Raw genomic sequence first — 21,636 nt, 5'->3', positions numbered from 1 at the left:
CAAAACCGGCACATAACCCAGTGTGTTTGTGATCGGCGCAGAGTACAAGTTTGGTAGAACGCGCGAAGAAGACGGCAGCGCCTTATAAAGTCGGAGAAATGATTTTTTTATTTTAAAAAACTAGTAACTCACTTCTTTTAAATTTTAATGACTTAATGGATTTGCTAAACAGTTAAAGTAAAAAGACTGAAATTTCACTGTTTTTTAGATGCTTTGAAAATAGTATTTTTTATTTATTTTCCAAACACCAGGTTAGCTGGTTGTTGTTTTTAACCGTAGAATAGCTTAGCTTTTGTTTACCAGCCATGATAATTCTTGTTTCTTATAATTTTAACAACAGTAGCTCTCTACCAAAAAATATAGGTCCGTTGTTTTTTATTGTTTACGTGTTAAAATCTAATCTGATATTTGTTTCTTTTTTTTTTGGAAATAATACCTACTTCGACATGTATCAAAAACTATGGGTCAGTTGTTTTTTTTAGTATAGCTTTTCGATGTTTTTGCAGTTATTGTTTACGTGACAAAGTTTATAAAAGCACATTTTTTAGTGTTTTATTAATTTCCAGTTTGGTTTTTTTGAAGTTGCTATTGCTAACCTCCCGCATTATATTTTTATACGTATTTTTATAATAAAATGATGTTAAAACTTTGATCTATTGTTTTATTGAGATTTTTTTTATGAACTGTATTAGTGAAATTGATTTTTGCAAAAAAAATCAATAACGGGGCAAAATTTAAAAACATTCAAAAAAGAACCAGAAAAATATTTTTTGTTTGAAAAAGAGAATAATACAAAGCTGTATAAAATTATAAAGACATATCACCATAAATTTTTTAATAAGTGGAAGAGTTGGTATGAGTTATCTCAATATTTCAGTTTTTATTTTCCTAAATCACTGATTTTCTCGGAACTATTATTTTGTGCACGTGTCACTATTGTACACAATGAGCGATATGATAATATGCCTCGTTCCATAAGGAATTCGTCCAAAAGTAATTTATTTATTAATTGGCAATTATTTTAGGGCTTGCAAATGTAATTTTTGATATAAATTTCAAGAAAATATATTTAGAATTTCCCGGGGAATTCATAAATGCTGGTATTTACCTCAGATGAACGGAACACCCTGTGTACCTGACCTGAAAAATAAAAATTTAAAACATATAGATCATATAATATAATATAACTTTAAAAAAATAAGCTATTTACACAAGTTTAGTTCACCTTAGATATCGATATTTGGCCTTTATTACCGCCTAAATTGTCATAAATGACCCCTGTGCGTCGTAGTCCCTTTGCGTACCCATAGAGATTTTATTACTGTACACCTTTATGAAATAGACCATAATTCATTTTTTTTATTTCTTCTGGGGTTTATAGATTTATACGACGGTTGCTCTCACTCTTTTTAGTACAGAATCAGACCACTCTCAATTATTACTTTCTTGGGTTATAAACATAGCTGAACATTTACTGGGTGTTACAGCGTGTTCGACCCAAATCTCGTTTTGTAAATCCGCATTAAACGCTACATATACACGTAGAGCCGACCGACAACTAACCGCTAACCTAACCAATACGCGTCAAGTTGTAAAATGCGAAGACCTAATTTAATGATTGACGACCCAGAAAATCTGTAAGTTACGCAACGATTGAGGTGGAGATATGAGACCGTTGGTTTGTTTGCGAGAGGATTTTCCGCAAGTGGCTATTTTTAGTGGCCGATCCGGACAAGCAGATCTGCCAAAAAACGAAACGCGGCCCGGGGTTAGTCATAGATCGGGATCTTCCATGTATACATAAAATATTACTCCTTAATCGATCCGGCGATAAGAAAACTATTCGATTCATCCGCGTACGATCGTTAGGGTTAACCGCTTCCTGTCGAACATAAACCGCGAATATTTATAAATACCGGGTTGAGGTGATATTATCGCGAAAATGAGTGCCAAGATGCGCATGCGCACGCCGTCACCCAAGACCGTTACGTTTGATCCATCGCCGCCGACGACGCTGGAAAGAAGAGGCCAAGTGATGAAATTTCGAAATCTGGTCGAATGGGAACAGTACCTTAGTAAGTAGTAATCCTGTCGACTTACCCCCATCGTCCAGATTGGCTAGTCGTATTAGAGTCTAATGGACGTCGTTTTCGTGGAAACTGTCACCGTTTGAGAACAGTGGTCGGAATGAATTGATAGCCAATGTTTCATTTTGAAAGTTGGGAAACTATTTGTTTATTAGTAATTAAGGCTTGAAAAACAGCTGAGGCTATAGGTTTTTCGAGAAAAATGTGTAATGAACATAAAAGTTAGAACAAAAAAACTGTGTGAAATAGCTTTTTAATTGGTAATAAGCAATAGCAGATCATATTGAACAAGATTCCTTTCGAAAAATCTCTGGGCTCAGGGCGTTCGTAGAGCGTAGCGCGAAGCAGCTTTTTATTTTAAAGAAGAGCCGCTTCGCGGTATCTTGTCGTAGAGGGACGCTTTATTTTTTTATCGTGCTCCTGCGGACCACTAATGAACTTTCGCAAAATTGATGTATTATATTGTGCATACACCCTGTATATGCATCTTTCACGTATCCTCGAATTTCAAAGTCACGACAAACTTAAATATAAAAAATTCTCTCGCGCATCCTGTATGATAGACGAAACCTGAAACTCTCTCGATACAGTTTACGACACTGTTTAAACCAAATTATACCACGCTTTACAGTTTTTACAAACGAAAACGGAAATTTTCAGGGTCTTTTTTATTTTTTGTCCACTATCGATACACCCTGTACATAATTGAAAAAATGCGGAAAATAGGGATTTCTACCTTCTACGTTTCCTGGTTTTTGAGAAAATTATTTTTTTCTGAGACTATGCAGTACACTGACGTCATCGCGACGGGACTGAGCGCAAGGAATAGCGCTTTGGATATGGATTTTTTCAAATATCTCGAGCAGCGTATGTGATAGACGAAAACCGTAAATATTCGTGTTCGAAGGGAATACCCATATTTTATAAGAATTTTGTTTTAAGGTTACTAATTTACTCCCAACAAGCACAACTTTCAGGGTCTTTCAGATTTTGGTCCATAACTAAAACATCTTGTGTATAATCTAAAAAATGCGTGAAACGAAACTTATAGTGCCGAATCTCCCATGTATCGCGGTTCCAAAATTTTTCCGATCGCATGAATGGTTTTGGAGAAAAATATGTTTTTCTGCAAGCCGACATAACCAAAAAATAATTTTAATTTTTTTTAAATACTTTTTTATCTCTCTATACGATCCACATCGCTATGTAAAAGAAATTGACATATTAAGCACAGTATTTACATTATAGCCAATTTTCAATAATAGGGGGAGCGAATTTTCGTTTTTTTTGAATTTTCGGCGCACCCCGTACATTTTCGAAAAATTGTCAAGAATAATAGTTTATGGAGTCGAATCTTGTGCCTCTTTTTATTCAAGAATTTTCTCATTTCTGTAAACTGTTTTTGAAAAATGATCTTTTTCCTAGACCCTTGCACACGCATTTTTTTTTTTTGTTTTTAAATACTTCCCGAACGGAACAAATTTTTACTCCAGAGGGGACCGTTTTCGAGGCCCTTTTACCACTAGGTAATATTGTTTTCCCCGTCGTTTCCGAATATGTTAAGCAAATGTTTATTAACAATTACAAAAATAGCATTTTTTTTTGAAAAATCTGCTTCAGCTACTAGTAAAAAAAACTTTTCGTTCGCACCTTAATTTTCAATAATCAAATATAGCTATATAGCTGCCCTACTTCTAAAATGAAGAATGAAGCCGAACGCCCTTTTATGATTATTTCGCAAACTTTATAATATAACCAAAAATATTTTTTTTTGTTTGTGGTTTAACCCAATTTAGCCAATACATTTGTAATCAACATTTCTGCTATTCTAAAATTTCAATGATGATCTATGAACGTGACTAAAACATGAAATCTGTGCCGCAAAGATTCTGTTAAAATAACGTATTAAATTCGCCAAAATTTGATGTTTTTTAAATTTTGGGTTTACAATATTGCAAAAAAAATATTTCATTACATTAGATAAAATTTCCAAAATTACATAAAAAAAAATTAGAAAACAAAAAAGATTGGAAAATATTAACCTCTCCTGGGTCTACTGGAAGTGACTTCATACTGTTGAAAAATTACACATTTAACCTGCCTATATTAAGCCACTCAAATTTCAAATCTGCGTCGAACTGGTATATCATTAAAAATACTCTCGCCGAACCTACGTATATGAAAAAATTGTCAAAGTGATTTAAAGCGGACGAATGTATAGAATATATCGTATCACCTGGATAATGTCGTTGTTAACGATTCTATTTTAATGTTTGCATTTCTTATTATAAATTTGTTCATTCAAATATTTTCGAATTTGCAGACACTTTGGCTTCGTCACGTTTATTTTCGTAAAGTCGTAATAATTACTGCTACACTTTAACCGCACGTAATTAAGTTGCCCTTGACTTAAAATAAGGATGTTTCGTTAAAGTTTTTTTAATTTGGATATCGGCCAAACAATATGGTGTCGTTTTGTTTAACGATTGAAAAGTGCGCACGCGACATGTTTTCTCATACAGGGTGTCTGAGTGCTGCGAGATTCTTTTATATTTCCATAAAGGTGACCACAGACCGGCGTGTATAAGTGTAGGAATACAGGAATATCATACATGAATGACCTACATGCATGCGAATGTAGTCTTTGTTGGACCAGCATGATTGGGTGTCAACCATTTAGCTTTAACCAACTAACCAAAACTGCAAACGAGATAGGCAATTTCTTGGTATAGCTTATACCAATAAACTTTTAGTCACGTCACAAAGTCGGCACATATTTTAGTTTGGTTAATATATTTTATATTGTAAACATGTAAACATTTCTTGCTTACATTATAAACAATGTTTCAAAGCTTGATTTCATAAGTAGTTATTTGCTCATTTTTCAAACAAAACCTTCAGTACGTATAATTATTAAATACCGAGTGGAAGGAAAGACAGCGAAATGCAGAACCTAATCTCTTTCTAAAATGTGTAGACGGATAGGCCATCCCAGATTGGCGGACCCGTCGTCCTTACTTATTTACTTCCAAAATGTTAGAGGACTGCGCACCAAGCTTCAGCTTCTTTTTGAGAATGTGTCTTACTCCCAATATGACATTTTAGTCTTCAATGAAACATGGCTAATTAATGATATAGACAGTGCAGAACTACAGATGTTTAACTACAATATATACCGTAAGGATAGATCTGCAGAAACTAGTACCTTTGAGAAGGAGGTGGAGTTCTAATAGCGGTCTAATTCAAGTAAACTTTTACCAGCTTCGAAAAGCATTGAACATTTATTTATTGAAATCAATCTGAATAGCAACAAATTTATACTGGCTACAGCGTACTTACCACCGAAGTGTTCCTTTGAGAAATATGCAGAATTTGGTGAGAACCTGGAAAGACTGGTCAAGAATACCCCAGTCATAAGTTGTGCGTCCTAGGCGATTTCACCTTGCCCAACAAGTGGACCAAGGAAGAATTATCCTCAGTTGCAATCTCTCTGGCGGGAAGCACGCAGAGCGAGATCGTATCCACTAATCTATTACCTTATCTATGCTCCTACCACAACCTGTTCCAGATAAACACAGTCAGGAACATTAAAGACAACCTTCTCGACAGGATGGCGGTATTTTAAAGGTTGAGGCGGATGGTGCCCTGCTGCCAAAAGACTTTTATCACCCACCACTCTCCTTTTCCTTGTAATGCGATTCGGTACCTTTCAACAGTTCTGGCCTAAGTGGTGACGGCCTTTATAGAGTTTTTAAGTCAATTGACTTGGGTGCAGTAACTGAGTTTTTGTCGCTGTTCTAATGGGACAAGTTATTTACTAACAAAAGCCTTGAGGATATGGTCAACGTGTTCTGCGATATGGTTTATTTAGCTATCGATATTTACGTTCCATTAAACAAGTTTTCGGCTAAGAAGTTTCCAGTTTTCTCCAGAGCTTAAAGAAACAATAATTGAGAAGAAGAAATCACATAATCAGACTAAAGAGCTAAATGTAAATTTTTAAAAGTGCCGTGTTACCAGGAACCTCTGACTGAATTGTCCTTAAGAAAAAACGTTAAGAATTTTTGGACGTTCGTTGACAGTAAAAAGGAAAGAAACTTTATTCCGTCGGTTGTGCACTTTGGCGACGTGACCTGTGCTGTGGGTGAGGATGTTTTCAATTTATTTGCAGACAATTTTTCGAACATTTATTGTGACAGGGACCGTGTCTCTGAAGATGTACTGCCTTCGGGAGAAGTCGGCCTCTCACACTTGGACATTTCGATTTCATCTAATTACGAGAAACTGTCGAGATAAAAACAAAGGATCCGGTCCCGATGGTGTCTCATCTTATTAAGCATTGCAGGTCCATACTTTCTAGACCGCTTTATATTATCTTTAACCAATCAAAACGGGGAACTTTTCCAACTTACTGAAAATCAAGGCCCATCAGTATCTGGAGCTGTATTCCTAAAGTGTTCGAAAGTTTAGTCTGCGACTATTGGCCTGAAAGGTTGCTTTATCGACCAACAATTTGCTTGCATTTACAGATTTTCTGCTGGAATCATTGGAGGAGAGGTCTCACGTTCATGCCATTTACACACACTTTTTTAAATCTTAATAAATAAATTACCAAACATTGGAATCCAGGGAAAACTTTTGTAAGAATTAACATCGTACCTTACTGAAAGAGTGCAGATTGTGCGCGTCCAGAACTTCCAATCCAGCGAAAATAATTCTATCTGAGAGTCCAAAATGCTGATGATTTAGATCACTTATCGTTATGGTGCGATTTGAATGGAATGGAACTAAATATTAATAAATACCAACTAATGAACTTCAACTGAAGCAGAAACCTCATACAACACGTATAACATAAAGGGTCACCGTTATTACAGGGCTCCGTAATAAGGGAGTGTTACTCTATTAAGCGTTGGACAGTGGACTTCCAGGGTATTCCGTCTCTCAGATTACTGTTCTGCTCCTTCGTGCGTTCGCACCTGGATTCTTGTTCCTGTGTGTGCTCACCTTCGTATAACGTCCACATACAGGCCATAGAAAGAGTGCAGCATAGGTTCCTGCAGTATAGAGCATTTAAGGAGCACCAAGGACTTGACGACGTCGATTACTCGGAATTGGAAATCTCTCTCCACCACTCCTTCCAGGTAGAGTTCCATCGTACTATGGGCAGAGTTCTTTTCTTAGTATGTCAGCCGCACTAGCAAATCGCTTTTGGGACCAACTTGATTGATTCCAGAGTGCAAAAATATTTAGGAAAGAACTTAAAGACTGTTAGTAAATCTGCTCCGTTGTCTGACTTCTGAATACTACTGTATAACATTGTGTTGGTGCCTCGCTACTGTTATATGTGCTCTTACTATCGTGTCGACTAACTACATTAATATTAATATTTTGGAAAAGCAAATATCCCATTATGATAGAAAATATAGAAAGAAAAACTTTAAAATGTTACATCATCTCAAATTTACGCTCCAGAGTGGAAAATTCAAAGACCTGAAATCAGGTTCTAGAGTCTTCTAATCCCTGCGAGGTAAATAAAATGATAAATATATCAAACTTCATCAAAATCAATGGTACAATTAACCAGAATTTTTGTTTTGTTTCGTTGTAGGGAAAGGCATAGTTAATCGATCATAAATTAGAATGTACATCAAAACATGCAATAATATACTGGGTGTTGTATTTGAAAAAAAATCCTGTAAGCGATAAGGCGATTCTCGATAAGAATTCCGAAATGATGAAAATGTTTAAAAGGCTCATTTTTCAAAATTATTTTAAAAAAATAAATAAGAACTAAAGTTCAGATTTTCACGAAATTATATATTTTGACATGACAATTGTTTCAACAACACCGTGTCTTTATCAAATCAGTTGTCATGTCGAAATATATAATTTCGTGAAAATCTGAACTTTTAGTTCTTATTTATTTTGATAAATGGATTTTCATCAATTAAAAGCTTCAGTTCAAAATTATGTTACATCTTAAAACATTTTTAGGTTAATCCAAATATCTAGGAAACTATTGGAATTAAGTATAAGGAAATCTTAAAGAATCTCCATTAAATATTATTGAAAATCCAAAAATGAAATAATATAAACCACTGTTAGATTTAAAAAAATGGCAGAATGCAATTAATGCAGCACATCGTAACATTTAACAATTTTCCATAACATAAAATATTAGATGGATATGAGAGAATCCGTATATACTAGTTTATTATCGGATTTTTATTGCTTAACAGCTGCATAATGGTTGCGATGCGAATAGCGTTTCCAAAATTCGCGTTATGGGGAAGACGTCATGAATTTGTCAATAACTTTGAAGCAAACGCGTTTTGAAATTTAATAGTTTCGGTTATTTGTTGTTATTTTTGAACAAATGCAAAAGGTTACGGAGTCCAAAGTTTTGACAATCGAAAACATCATAACGTTTTTAAACGAGACTCCAAACGACATGTTTCTGTTAATAGAAGTACCGGGTGGCACATCTATTAGCAGTTTAATACGTAAAAGAAATTGACTAATTAAATAGGCGTTATATTTTAATTAAGCAGAATTTTAAAAGCGTTAGTCACAATTCTTTTGTTAACCATTTATTTTGTTATTGTTTATGAAATACATTCATTCCAACCGTTTGGGTTGAATCACAATGTCCCAGGACGGTACTTAGCCTTTTTTAGTGGCCATATTTTTTAGTACAGTGTGAATTACTTCTTTGTAAAGTTCAATATCCTTTCAGATCTTTTTCAAATTTCAGTTCAGTTCAATCTTATCTATTTTTTTGAGTCAGGTTTTGAAATATTAAAATTAACTATTGAGTTACAAGGAATACATATAAGTTTATGTATATACATGTAAGTGTATAACTGTAACTGTAAAACTTATACGCACAGGGTGTTTATTTATTGGGTGCCGATACTTAAGTTGTTAAGCATTGGGCGATTTTAAGAAGAAAATAAATCTAAATGTTGCTTAAGTTAAAATTGATTTTCTTCTCATAGTTTCTTCTATCTAAACATTCAATACCCACTTGAACGTCACTAGAAAGGTGTAAAAAATGTGTCCACGCACCTACCAAATTAATTTTAGTTTATACACGTTTGGCGAAAATTAAGTAAACCTTTGTCTTCAAAAAAATGTTCCTTAATGATTATTACAGGTAAATCAAATTTCATAAAAATATCTAAACTGCTTTATCTCATTTTCAAAGGCGGGAGACTGTTTTTGCTACGCTGTATTATAAAGTGGTCGATGCCCATGAATGTTAAACCGTTAAACAATTTTGTAAAATATTTTTTTTATTCAACATAAGTAACGTAAAATCACGCACTCACTCTAAATAAAATCGGGGTGAAACTCCAGATCCAAGCGTCTTCCTGGTTCTTTATTTTAAATAGGAGTTTGGTAGACGATTGTTTTTTGTACATCCTTTTCCTTTTGTTTGCTTTGTTAACTCTCAGCAGGTCGTTCGAAAACAGTTGCAACTGAATTACTTTGAGTCGAGTCATACTAATCATAACTAAAAACATTAAAAGCTAATTTTATATATTTCTTCTTTTCAATTCGTTAACAGAGGTGTGACTTTTTTACATACACATTCATCGATTAGTTCAAATAAAAATATTTCCAAAATGGTTCTAGCGGGTTCTGATAAAAGGACCCAAAAATATAATACACTGTAGTATAAATAGTCACGAGCCTTTGAATATCAGAGCAAGGGCTAACTCAAAAACAAATTCAAATTTCGCATGTCAAAAAACGCTGAAAAAAAAAAGATAATAAACCTTATGTCTATGCGTTTTGCACCACAATATTTATAATAATTTTATACCTTGATAATAATAAATCACCATATGAAATATTGGACACTTATTAAATAACTTTTAGAGAAGATTAAATTTTGTCAATCCAACCCTGTTTCACATTAATATTTCAGAATGATAACATTTCCCAGTACTCTAGTCATATGTATAAACGAAGTAGTACGTTACTTTCTTTATGTGCAAACCCGTTATCAGTGTACGTCGCGACAGATCCGGCGGTTTTCCGAGTATTTCATCACTAAAGTGACAGTTTTAAACTTTCGTTAAAACAGTTTAGTTAAAATTTGGTGCGGGGACTATGGCGGTATCGCAAAATAGGGCCACACTGTCTAGCGCCCAGGAATTTTTAGATTTCGGTAATGTGGGTTATGATTCTATTTTTGAGCGTTTTCGTTTTGTTTACATACATAATATTTGTTCGAAAATACTAACACGAACTGTTTTGATGATTATTAACAACGGCGATTTTTAATCGTTAACTTGCATTGAAATTTATGATTTAAATACGTTACTTAATTTTAAAATACTAAATAGTGACTGCAATTTTGGTGTATTGTATCTCAGAAACCACGATAGATTTGGCTAAATCTGAAAAGTATATGAATTAAACAATATTAATTTATGGTGAAGTGCTTTCACAGATAAATGGTTTTGTTTTCCACTTATATCAAACTACACATCTCAATATATAAATTAAGTTAGATTAGAATAGAATTGGATAGTAAAAATATGGATCCTTATATTAGAGACATACATTTCGCACAAAAGAGGCAACAGAAATTATAACATTTAAGGAACTGAATGGTCTTACAGAAAAAAAACAGCAAAGGTATTTTAAAATTTTAAATTTCAACATCAGAAGCATTTCAAAAAACATGAATGGATTTTGGGTTAATTTCTCACAGATTACCTTTGAATATGATTTCCTTATTTTTACCGAAACATTTCAGATTCCAGACACGTTTTTATTTACAATACCCGGATCTGACCTTAATATAAAATTTTGGAGATAAAAAGTTGAAACAGCAATTGTTTATGTTGGGGTGATAAAGGTTATTGAAATTTTAATTAAAAGCTTGTACAGAAAAAATCTACTTATCTTTGCAATATGTCGACCTCCGTCCACTTCTGAAAATGCATTTAGACAAGTCTGCACAAATACATGTGCTTACGAGTGACATGAACATATTAAAATAAAATATTGACACGGTAACCGAATACTTAAACAATTTAAGTGGAAATGGATGTGTATCATATATATCATAAGTCAATCAAATAACTAGAGAGGAATGGGAAGCCAAGGAATATACAAAGAGAAGTACAACAAATAAGCCAAAGTTTTTTGAATATATTATCGGCTGCTGTAGCTGAAATCACCACAGAATGAAAAATAAACAGTAATTCTAAAAAGAAAAAACTGTAGATGACGTATGGTCTTATACAGTCAGTAAAAAAACAAAAACGAGCTTTTCGAAAATTTCTTGGCAAATTCTATTTTACACAAAACAGAATATTTGAGATACAAGAATCACCTAAACCGACTTATACAGACAACAAAAAGTAATTATTATAAACAAAAAATAACAGAAAATGGAGGAAACGCTAAGAAAAATAGAACAAACAAAATAATGCAAATGAAAATTGCAGAGCACGTAACAACTAATAAATGATTTTCAAATTGTGGAAACTTTTAACAACTATTTCTCAAAAGTGGGGGAAAAACAATAAAACAATTCCAATTAGAAAAAAAACGACATCGGGAGAAATAATACAAATCATAGAATCGCTGAAATTAAAAAAATCTCTAGGCTTTGATAACATCACAACGGAAACACTGCAACCGATTGCTCACGAATTTGGAAAACCATTATCTTACTTAATAAACACAATGTTTGCAACAGGAAACTGTCCTGGAGAATTTAAAATCTCCATTATAAAACCACTATTTTAAAAATGCGACAAAACTTATAAGTAACATTGGAAAAATTTTCGAGAAAGCCCTTAAAGAGAGATTAGTCCAGTTCCTAGCAGAAAACATAATATTAAATAAAAATCAATATGGATTCCGGCAAAGTAAGTCTTCAGAAAATATAATGGCCTCTTTAACTTCACAAATTTACAGCTCATTAGAAAACAATAAAAAAGTTCTTGCAGTGTTTCTCGATTTGCAGGACTTCGGCGTACGCGGAATACCTTGGAAACTATGTAAAAGTTATTTTACGGAAAGAATACAGAAAATAATACTTATAGTTTAAAGAAACATTTCCTATGGTGTCCCCCAGGGATCCGTTTTAGGGCCAATATTATTCATTCTATACATAAATAATTTGTGCCATGTAAACACGTCAGGGACCATTCATGGTTTTGCGGTTGACCGCAATTTTAACACTTTAGATATACAAACAATAAACAATGAACACCATTTAGTAAAGTCGACAGATAAAATAAAGTACTTGGAATAACAATGGATGCACAATTAAAATGAAATAAACAACAAAATAAATTACAAGCAGTAGTAAACGACCTCGGGCCTTAGAAACATTTTAAATAAACACCAAATGTTTAACACTTTATTATGCATTAGTGCAGTCACGTTTTCAATATAGTATTTGTTGGAGTCGAAAGGTTTTACGGCGGGGAGTTATTTTTTAAAACAACGGTTTTAAATATTTTGAAAAACAAAACCGAACTACAAAATACATATTACTCATTCTTACAATATAAGAAATAGAGAAAAGGGAAATGTGATAACAAATAGAGGTTTATAAATCATTAAGTGCTTTTAAAATATGTCTCAAAAAATCTGTACGCCTCGAAGCAATAAACAACCTAATAAATATATAAATTACATATATCATTTGCTTGTTTTCATTATCCAATTTTTCAACATTTGTGCCTAATATTTTTATATTATGTCGTTGTCTACAGAACATATTTTGAATGGAATAAAACCACCTTGGTTATAAACGTAGGAAGATGTAATTCAGTTTCCGACTGCGGAAAAAAAAATACTGGGATATTGACAGTATTACAAGACTTTTTTATTTTTAACTCATACCATATATTTTTATGAAGTCTACAACACCAGCATTTAAAGTGGGCAAAGAGTATTCTGACCTAATGCTGAATTTCAGTTGGTGCTGCCACATGCGATTTATAGGTTTGAGACAATATTATGGTGGGAGCGGTAACACTGTATGTCCCGTTTCCACGCTACTAACGAGCCCAAACATACACGTTTAAATGCTGAATGATTTTACAACTTCTAGAAGTTCACTTTTATATGAATTTTATCAAAACCTTTAACTCTGAAACGTTATGTGGTTTATGACTGTGATAGGTCGTAACTCTATTCTGTGGAATGTAAGATTGAAAACAATCCAATTATTTTTGAAATTTCTTTGCCATTATCTTCATGATATGCGACACCAGGTCTTTAATATGTTTTTAATGAAGCTACAAAGAATTTGGGATCCAATAGTTTTGTGGCTCGGTTTACAAAATGATTAATCTCTTCCTTTTATTTATTTACACGTGCGTTATTTTTGTTTCAGACGCTCTTTTGGCGGACCTGCAAAATACGGTTTCAGGTGGTTCTGGATACGGGTCGTTAAATGCTCCACGTGTGCGGCAATCTCCAGTAAGCGAGACTCCAGTTACTAAATCTGCCGGATACGGAGTTAAAACTGTAAGTTTCGAGCCATAGAGAAATAACAATTTTAACAACTACACTTTAACACCCTGTATCTTACTGATGACAGTTTACTAAGGCATATTTGTCATAATATCAATAGATGTCACGAGTTTAATCTATTATTATTAAAACAAAAACAAAAAAACAAATCGTCCATCCTCAAAAAGACCTGGTTTCACAAAGCTATAAGGAGTCAATTACACTCCTAAGTCGATGTCTCAAAAATTGTTATTTATAAAATATTACACGTTTTTCGCCCACACGGGCATCATCAGACCTATAAAAGCAATTTTTTGAAATAATAAAATAACATATCAATTATGAATACCCACATACAAAGACATCAACTCGAACACAAATTGGAATGAGACCGAATCAGTTTGATTTTACCGAGATCTTAAAAACTAAAAAAAAATATTGATATTAAGAAATATAAAAAATTAAAAAAAAAACATCTAACATTGACGCAATTTGGCTTTGGTGATTTCTAATTTCTCCAATAGATCAAGTTTTCTAGTTTTTGGGCACTCATGTAAAACAATGACATTTTTATTCCGAGAAAAGTACTGCCCCGTTGACTAAAAATGAGGGGAGAAAGCAGATTTGGTCTCGTCGCTTCAGTGTCCTTGTACTTTTTCAACAAACTTTTATTAAAAATTGTTTTAATGTATTGTTTGTTTTAAACGCTATAGATAAATTTCTGCTCTTGAACAAGTTAAGTGCAATGAAATATTACCGAAATAGGTCAATCATTGAAATTTACGTTCTGGAAGTTTTGATTGTATTATATAATACGATAACTGCTCTTTGACTAATCGTCGTCAATGCCCTATTAAATGCTTCCTTTGAAAAGGGAAGGTTAAAAAGCCTGTAAAATAAACAATTAAACGTGGCAAAGTTATGAAAACAGGGAGAGTTTTAGGAAAATTCTATGACATTCCCAGTAGATGTGGCCTTTCTAAAAATCTGGAATTCAATACTCTTACCTTTCCTAACTAATAGAGGACCGAGGACCACATATCTTGTGTAAGTTATTAAATATGTGTAGAATTGAATATCCATAAGTTTTCTATCAAGAGTGGTCATAAAAATTTCACTTAAAAAACATTTTGTATCGACGCGGAAAGTAAATCCTACCTTGCTTGTTTAATCGCAACTGACTAGGTGCCGTTCTCGTTTCTTTTTGTCGATTGTCTTTTCAAAAAAAAAAAAAAAGAAACGCGCACAGCGTCGCAAAAAATAGCCTGGCTCTAAAAATATTCCTCTACCAATATAAGATCGAACATACCGCCGAACTTAAAATCACCAAGTGTAACAAAATAACATTCTAGTATAATTAATGGAAGAAAAGAAAAAAAGAGAAGATGAGAAAAAATATATATGTTCTTCTAAATTTATTCTAAATAACGTAAACGACATAGTTTGGATATGGGCCTTTGAAAAAAAAACGTTTTTAATTCCAACTGTCGCTACTCGGCAAAGACCGCCAGTTCCAGGATGAACCTGTCTTACTCGGGCAAGTAACCATCGAAGGGGCATATTTAATTCGTCTTTGATGACTACCATATCTCCTATGTTTAATAAGGGGTATTTTTTTGTCTATTTCGAACTCTGTTGAAGCGTGTTCAAATAATCGTGATGCCACCGCTTTCAGAATTCGCTATGCAATCGTTGCACCAATTCCCAACGTTTTAAAGTATTAATATTAGCGTTCGTATAATCCTTAGAAGGTAAAGAAGTTAAAAAATGCCCTGGAGTCAAAGCGCTTATGTCATTAGGGTCATACTCAAAGGGTGTAAAGGTCTTGAGTTTAGAACAAACTCAATGCAATATAGCGTTGTATACATTTCCTCGAAAGTTAATTTGTTTAGCCTTATTGCCCGAACCAGGTGATACTTCATGCTACGCACACCAGCATCCCATTACCCTCCGAAATTAGGTGCTGATGGTGGATTAAAATACCATTTGATTTTTTCCGTCTCAACTTCGTTTTTCATGATCTCCACCGGTTGTCTACTGGCACCAATAAAATTGGTACCACAATCGGAGCGGATAGTATTACAACGTCCTCTACGTACGATAAAGCGCTTTAAAGCACCAACGAAAGCGTCAGTACGCAAACTGGAAACCAGTTCTAAATGTACGGCCTTAACGGCAAAACAAACAAAAATACAAACATATGCCTTCTGGGTCTTTATCCCTCTGCCCTTTAAGGGCGTTACAGAAAAGGGACCTGCAAAGTTCACCCTTACTTCCTGAAATGGCTTGGACTGTGATACACGTCCTGCCGGTAAATCGCTCATGTATGGTACAACAGGCTTGGGATCAGCACCTTAAACAACGAGACAAACACCTACGAATAGCAGATAGGCAAGATCATATTGATAGTTTGTCTAAAAAAAAAAGAAAGAAATTTTGTTTTAACGCAGTTTTTAAATAAGAATTAGACACATATATATATATATATATATATATATATATATATATATATATATATATATATATATATATATATATATATTTATTCTCACCTATTGATTCACGGATGGAAAAATGTAATGACACTATACTCCGGGATATCATCCGTTCGCTCGTTGAACTCCGACTGGAATCCTGCATCCGACTGGAATCCTGCAGACGTTTCGCCAAAATCTCACTTGGCATCTTCAATGCTCGCGCTCCGTGTGTTCGAAGTGTTTTCGGAGCGCGAGCATTGAAGATGCCAAGTGAGATTTTGGCGAAATGTCTGCAGGATTCCAGTCGGATGCAAGATTTGCAGGATTCCAGTCGGATGCAGGATTCCAGTCGGAGTTCAACGAGCGAACGGATGATATCCCGGAATATAGTGTCATCACATTTTTCCATCCGTGAATCAATACGTGAGAATATATATATATATATATATATATATATATATATATATATATATATATATATATATATATATATATATATATATATATATATATGTATATATATATATTATAAAAGGTATTTTGAGATTCATAGGGTATACTCTTTTTTATATCAGTTTTGAAAAATTTAAGTGTTCATAAACCATTACCTAAATTCCTTTTTATTTTGTTAAGCATCCATTGCTAAAAAATGCATAAACTTATTGACGTCTTCCTCTCCATTATAACGAGACAAGAGCCCTTGTCAATTTTGGTGACCACAAAGTCAAGTCAAGTTACTCAACAACGATTTTGAGTGCCTTTGAAACGACTGAAGGTAAAGTTGTTATGCGAATTGGAATTAAGCGGACTGATTGTTTCACACCTGAAGATGTTTTTATCAGAAATGTAAATTTCTGATTTTGATCAGATCTGATTTATTTTGCTATGATTATTGCAAGAAAAATTGTATTTAAGATTAAACTCCAACAATACATTAAAACAATTTATAATAAAAGTTAAGGATCTAATAGATTATTTTCTTAGATCAGATTCTCTGAACTGTAGGTATCGTAATGAAATTTATATCACGCAGATCTCAGTTTGTGAAAAAGTACAAGGACACTAAGGTGACTAAAGGTGGCAAAAATGTCATAGTTTTACATGAGTACCTAAAAAATAGACAATTTGAACTTGAGAAATTAGAAATCACCAAAGCCAAAAACAGTTTTTTTGCGTCAATGCGTTTTTATTTTCCATAATCTTGTTAGGTGCTTTTTTATGTTTTTCATGTTTCACCATATTTTTTATTTCATTTGTTAGATGTCGGTAAAATCAAACGGCTTCGGTCTCATTCCGTTTTGTGTCTGTGTGTGTTTGAGTTGATGTCTTTGTATGTGCGTATTCTTAATTGATGTAAGTTTTTTTATTATTCCAAAAAATTGCTTTATAGGCCTGATGTTGCTCGTGTGGGAGAAACACCTGCGTGCAACATTAGCATTTTATAAATAATTTTGAGACATCGACTTGAGAGTTTAATTGAATTATTATTATTAAAGCCGGTAACATGTTCTGCCCTGTTAAGCCCTAATTAGACATGCAAATCGAAAAAAATGCTCAAAGAAATGATCACTACAAACGCATGTTTATGTCCGCATTGATATATATATATTCATGCAGAATGGTGCATACTAAAACGTATATACTAGGTCTGCGTACAGACAAAATCCGCCGTTTTGCTCATTGTCTGAATGACATAGAATGAAGCGTTGGCACTCGAAATCTCAAAATCAAGACTAAAATAATGAAACCTGCATTGTGTGAGGAAGGTTTTCTTATATTAATATATTGACGTAATTATCTTAGGATGGACGAAGAGACTTATTCGCTAATGATGAACACAGTAAATCCATTGGTACAGTATCAAAATACATTCATGAAACTGGCAACAAGTTTACACCGTCGATGAACGCACAATTTGTATCCACACACGAGTCGTTCTTTTTGAGTGTGCAGTCAAATATGAGTTTCTGTTTCGGGCACCCCTCGTGTCTCAGGTATCCTACGAAATGTTGGAGTAGTGAAAAGCGCATCCAATATGGATTTTTACGTAAAATTCAGTGGCGTAGTCAGTTTTTTTCTAAATGGTTTTGTCTATTTGAAAAAAAAAGTTTGTTTTTATGGGCGTTTGGTATGAGCTTCTCAAAAATATATAACAGTATGGGGATATTTGTATAAATGACCTCACGAAAATGTTTTTTTTTAATTTCGTGAAGCTGTTTGTGGTAGGCCTTGGAAAAAGGATTTATTAAAGATCTTAAATAGTTGCCTTATTTATTTCTGACAATACTTACACGATAACTTTTATAGTTTGCATGAAGCCAACTTAGTTTAATATTAACATTTTATTTGTAACATTTCACATGGCTTTATGACCTATATATTATTAAAAAAAGATAAATCAAAACGAGACCATAGATATTAAAACAATTAATTAAAGTGATAAGGAACATTAAAATTATTAAATATTGATTAAGCTAAAAAAACTGTTCAAAATGTGGACAATTTTCTCTAACGCACAACCTAAACACAGTTTCAATCCTCTCCAAAGCTTTCAGATTAAGAAGAAGTTGCATTCGCAAACTTCAAATTCACAAAAAAATCTAAAACGCTTAAATCAGCGGACCTCGCAGGCCACCTGTTAGGCCCATTAGTACCAATTCAATTTTCAAAATTATCCTCTAAAAAGGGCTTTACTTGTCTAGAAAAAATCATTTTTGTGAGGTCATTTATAGAAGTAACCCCATATTGTTATACATTTTTGATAAGCTCATATCAAACGGAATCAAATTGACCTATAAGATATTCAAAAAAACCTAACTTTATTTTTATTCAACAAGTCGAAACCATTTAGAAAAAAAATGACTACGCCGCCGAATTCTACGCAAAAATCTATATCGGATACGGTTTTCACTTTTCCGACATTTCATAGCATACCCGAGATACGAGGGGTGCTCCAAAACATCAAATTTCCAAAATCACCCTGTATTTTAAAAACTAAGCAAATCATGAAAGTTTTGTTAACATTATCTTTCGTTTTAGAAAAAAATACCAAATGTTTGCGAAAATACACACAAGCTGCTTATTTTGACAAGCAAATTTTATTTAAAATAATTCTAATGTGTTATATATTTTTGAAGACCTGACATCAAGCTCATTAAAATTATTAAAATAGATAAAAAAAACAATTTAAGTTGAGAAGTAACCTTGGTCCACCAAAGCCGCAATATATTAGCTTTATTAATAGAGGAGTACGTCATAAAACTAAACATAACGACTAAAATTCTTTCCTTTTTTGCATGTATTCTATCGTGACGCATTTGGAATATCATTTTCAGTGTTGGCGAATATCAAAAAACGTGACGCGGTTGGAAAATCATTTTCAGTTTTCGTTGAGCCAGTCTGTAGTCCCTTTGAGCCCCTAATGAGGTTTAATTGTTGTTCGCCTTTCTGAAATAGACTATAGATTTCCGGATAAGTTGAAGGATGTAAAGAAAATATATTAAAACATGAAGTGGTGCGTCCGCTACATCTAATGAGAAATGAGAATAAGAAATTCCGCACTAAATCAGAAATTACTGTGTATTTTAAGGAGCATACTGAATGGAAAGTTAGGGTCATCAATCACTAATTTAAAATTATGTTTTTGCACTAAAGTTTATAAATAGCTTATTGTCGTTAGCGGAATCTGTTTTGGTTTGCTATGAAATATAACCAGTTATTTATGTGCCGGTTGTGAAGTTTACTACCCGAACAAATCAATTACGTTCCCGCGGGACTTCAATTTGAGGCAAATTAAATCAATCGACGGAAAACATCATTTCGTTCATTCTCTATAACAAGTATACGCCCATACGAAGCACGTTTTCGATTTACGGCCTAACGTCAACGTCTCTATAACGTCAAAAAAAAACTTTTTCGATCCTACACATTTAATCGAATTATTGAAAGATATCATGATTTTGCACCTTACGAAAAATACAGCTCTGATCCAACAAATAATTATATTAAGGCGTATTATCTACGCCGAACATTCCGATAACTTATGAGGGAAATCAATGGTAAACATTTTGGAAAAACCGCAACATCAACGATGCTGTTGACAATGAACTATTTTTGTAAGAAAATATGGCCAGAATGTGGAAAAAGTACTGCTGCAGGAGTTAATTTCCTTTCTGAAAGTAGGCGAAATATTTTCGGTCTAGCACATGACCTGGTCTTTCAAGGTTTGAACGAACGTGATGTGCTTGATCTAATTGAAGCTGATAGGGAACCCCTTTCATATGAGGAAGTCATTTAGTTACAAGCAGAACCGACATTTGATGAATTGTTGTATCCAAACAACTAACTTCAAAAAATGTAAGTCAGCCATTAGCTGTCATAAATCACTGACGAACGAAATAGACAAGAAGACAAAACAAACAACGGCAGACAATTTTTTAAGCCAGATCCATCCCTACCAGCGAAAAACTATGACGACAGTGATCTGCCGGTTACCATTTTTTTATCATCTTCAGATTAAAGAAATAAAAAAAAAATGCATATTTACATACACATATTTTATGTGACATGTAGTTGTTTCATCTTTGTTTATAGATTATTGTTGGTTTTTGGAGTCTGGTATTATTTTATATATTTTAGATTTAAATGAAATAAAAGAATAAAATACACTCCGAATGATAGACCATGTTACATATTTAACCAATTTGGAACCGATCCCATTGAATTTGTATTAGAATAATTGATTCCTTATATGGCTTTTCGCTGTGCGGTCAAGTTTCGTGGAACATATCTAGGCCGTGAAGCACGGTATGGGTGTATTCTGACAGACATGAAAGTCGTCATATATTTTTAAAACGTTTCACATCATTTTAGATTTCAATGTGTAATATAATTGTACGGCTTTTGTTAATTTCTATTCTTTAACATCTTTATATCAAAATGGTAATTATCGGACAAAAATAAAGAGAATTTAGGTGATAAAGTCAAATATCGATATATTTAAAACTAAATATATATATATATATATATATATATATATATATATATATATATATATATATATATATATATATATATATATATATATATATATATATATATATATATATATATATAAAATATAGCTGCTGGGGGTCTAGACGCCCTGTCTAATGCTGATAATACAAGAACAATATTGATAAGCTCAATTGAATCTCATTTTTAATCAATGATGCCGTTTAGAAAGAAAATGGCGCAAAGTGCAGGTTAGTGACTAAAGGAGTTCTTAAATATTGCCAAATATTGTTGTATTACTTGCAAACTTAATATCTCAAGATCTAAAATTTCAAGATGTGCAAAGGAGGTAGTTCTTTGCAGGGTATTTATTTCAATATATTGGTTTTGCAATAGAAGCATCGCGCTTATGTTAGTTTTTATTTCTGTGAATTTAGAAAGAATTTTGTCAATATTTCCTGCCAATTAACTTACGTTTGTCTTCGGGAATTAGAGTAACGCAAACATTTATAAACCATTAGATATTGACGTTAAACCCCCTTTCTGAGTCAAAGAGTTGCCAATTTGAATAAGATCCGTGTCAG

General features: G+C 33.2%; 1 protein-coding gene across 5 annotated transcripts in view; it reads left to right on the top strand.

The window, feature by feature from the left end:
* The window catches only part of LOC132704037 (leupaxin), a 92,806-nt gene that overhangs the window by 32,938 nt on the left and 38,232 nt on the right, over positions 1-21,636 (top strand). For 2 of the 5 annotated variants that reach the window (XM_060673665.1, XM_060673664.1), the window contains exon 2: positions 13,465-13,598. In XM_060673665.1, the coding sequence (XP_060529648.1) occupies positions 13,465-13,598 (134 nt within the window). Of the gene's footprint in view, positions 1-1,769; positions 2,076-10,111; positions 10,267-13,464; positions 13,599-21,636 lie in introns of those variants that run through there. The other 3 variants (XM_060673662.1, XM_060673666.1, XM_060673663.1) reach the window with 3 other exon arrangements.

The sequence above is a fragment of the Cylas formicarius genome, unplaced genomic scaffold, assembly GCF_029955315.1.
Source record: "Cylas formicarius isolate icCylForm1 unplaced genomic scaffold, icCylForm1.1 PGA_scaffold_6__28_contigs__length_40554024, whole genome shotgun sequence".
In the NCBI taxonomy this organism is placed as follows: domain Eukaryota; kingdom Metazoa; phylum Arthropoda; class Insecta; order Coleoptera; family Brentidae; genus Cylas; species Cylas formicarius.
This window is presented reverse-complemented; position numbering and strand designations above follow the sequence as displayed.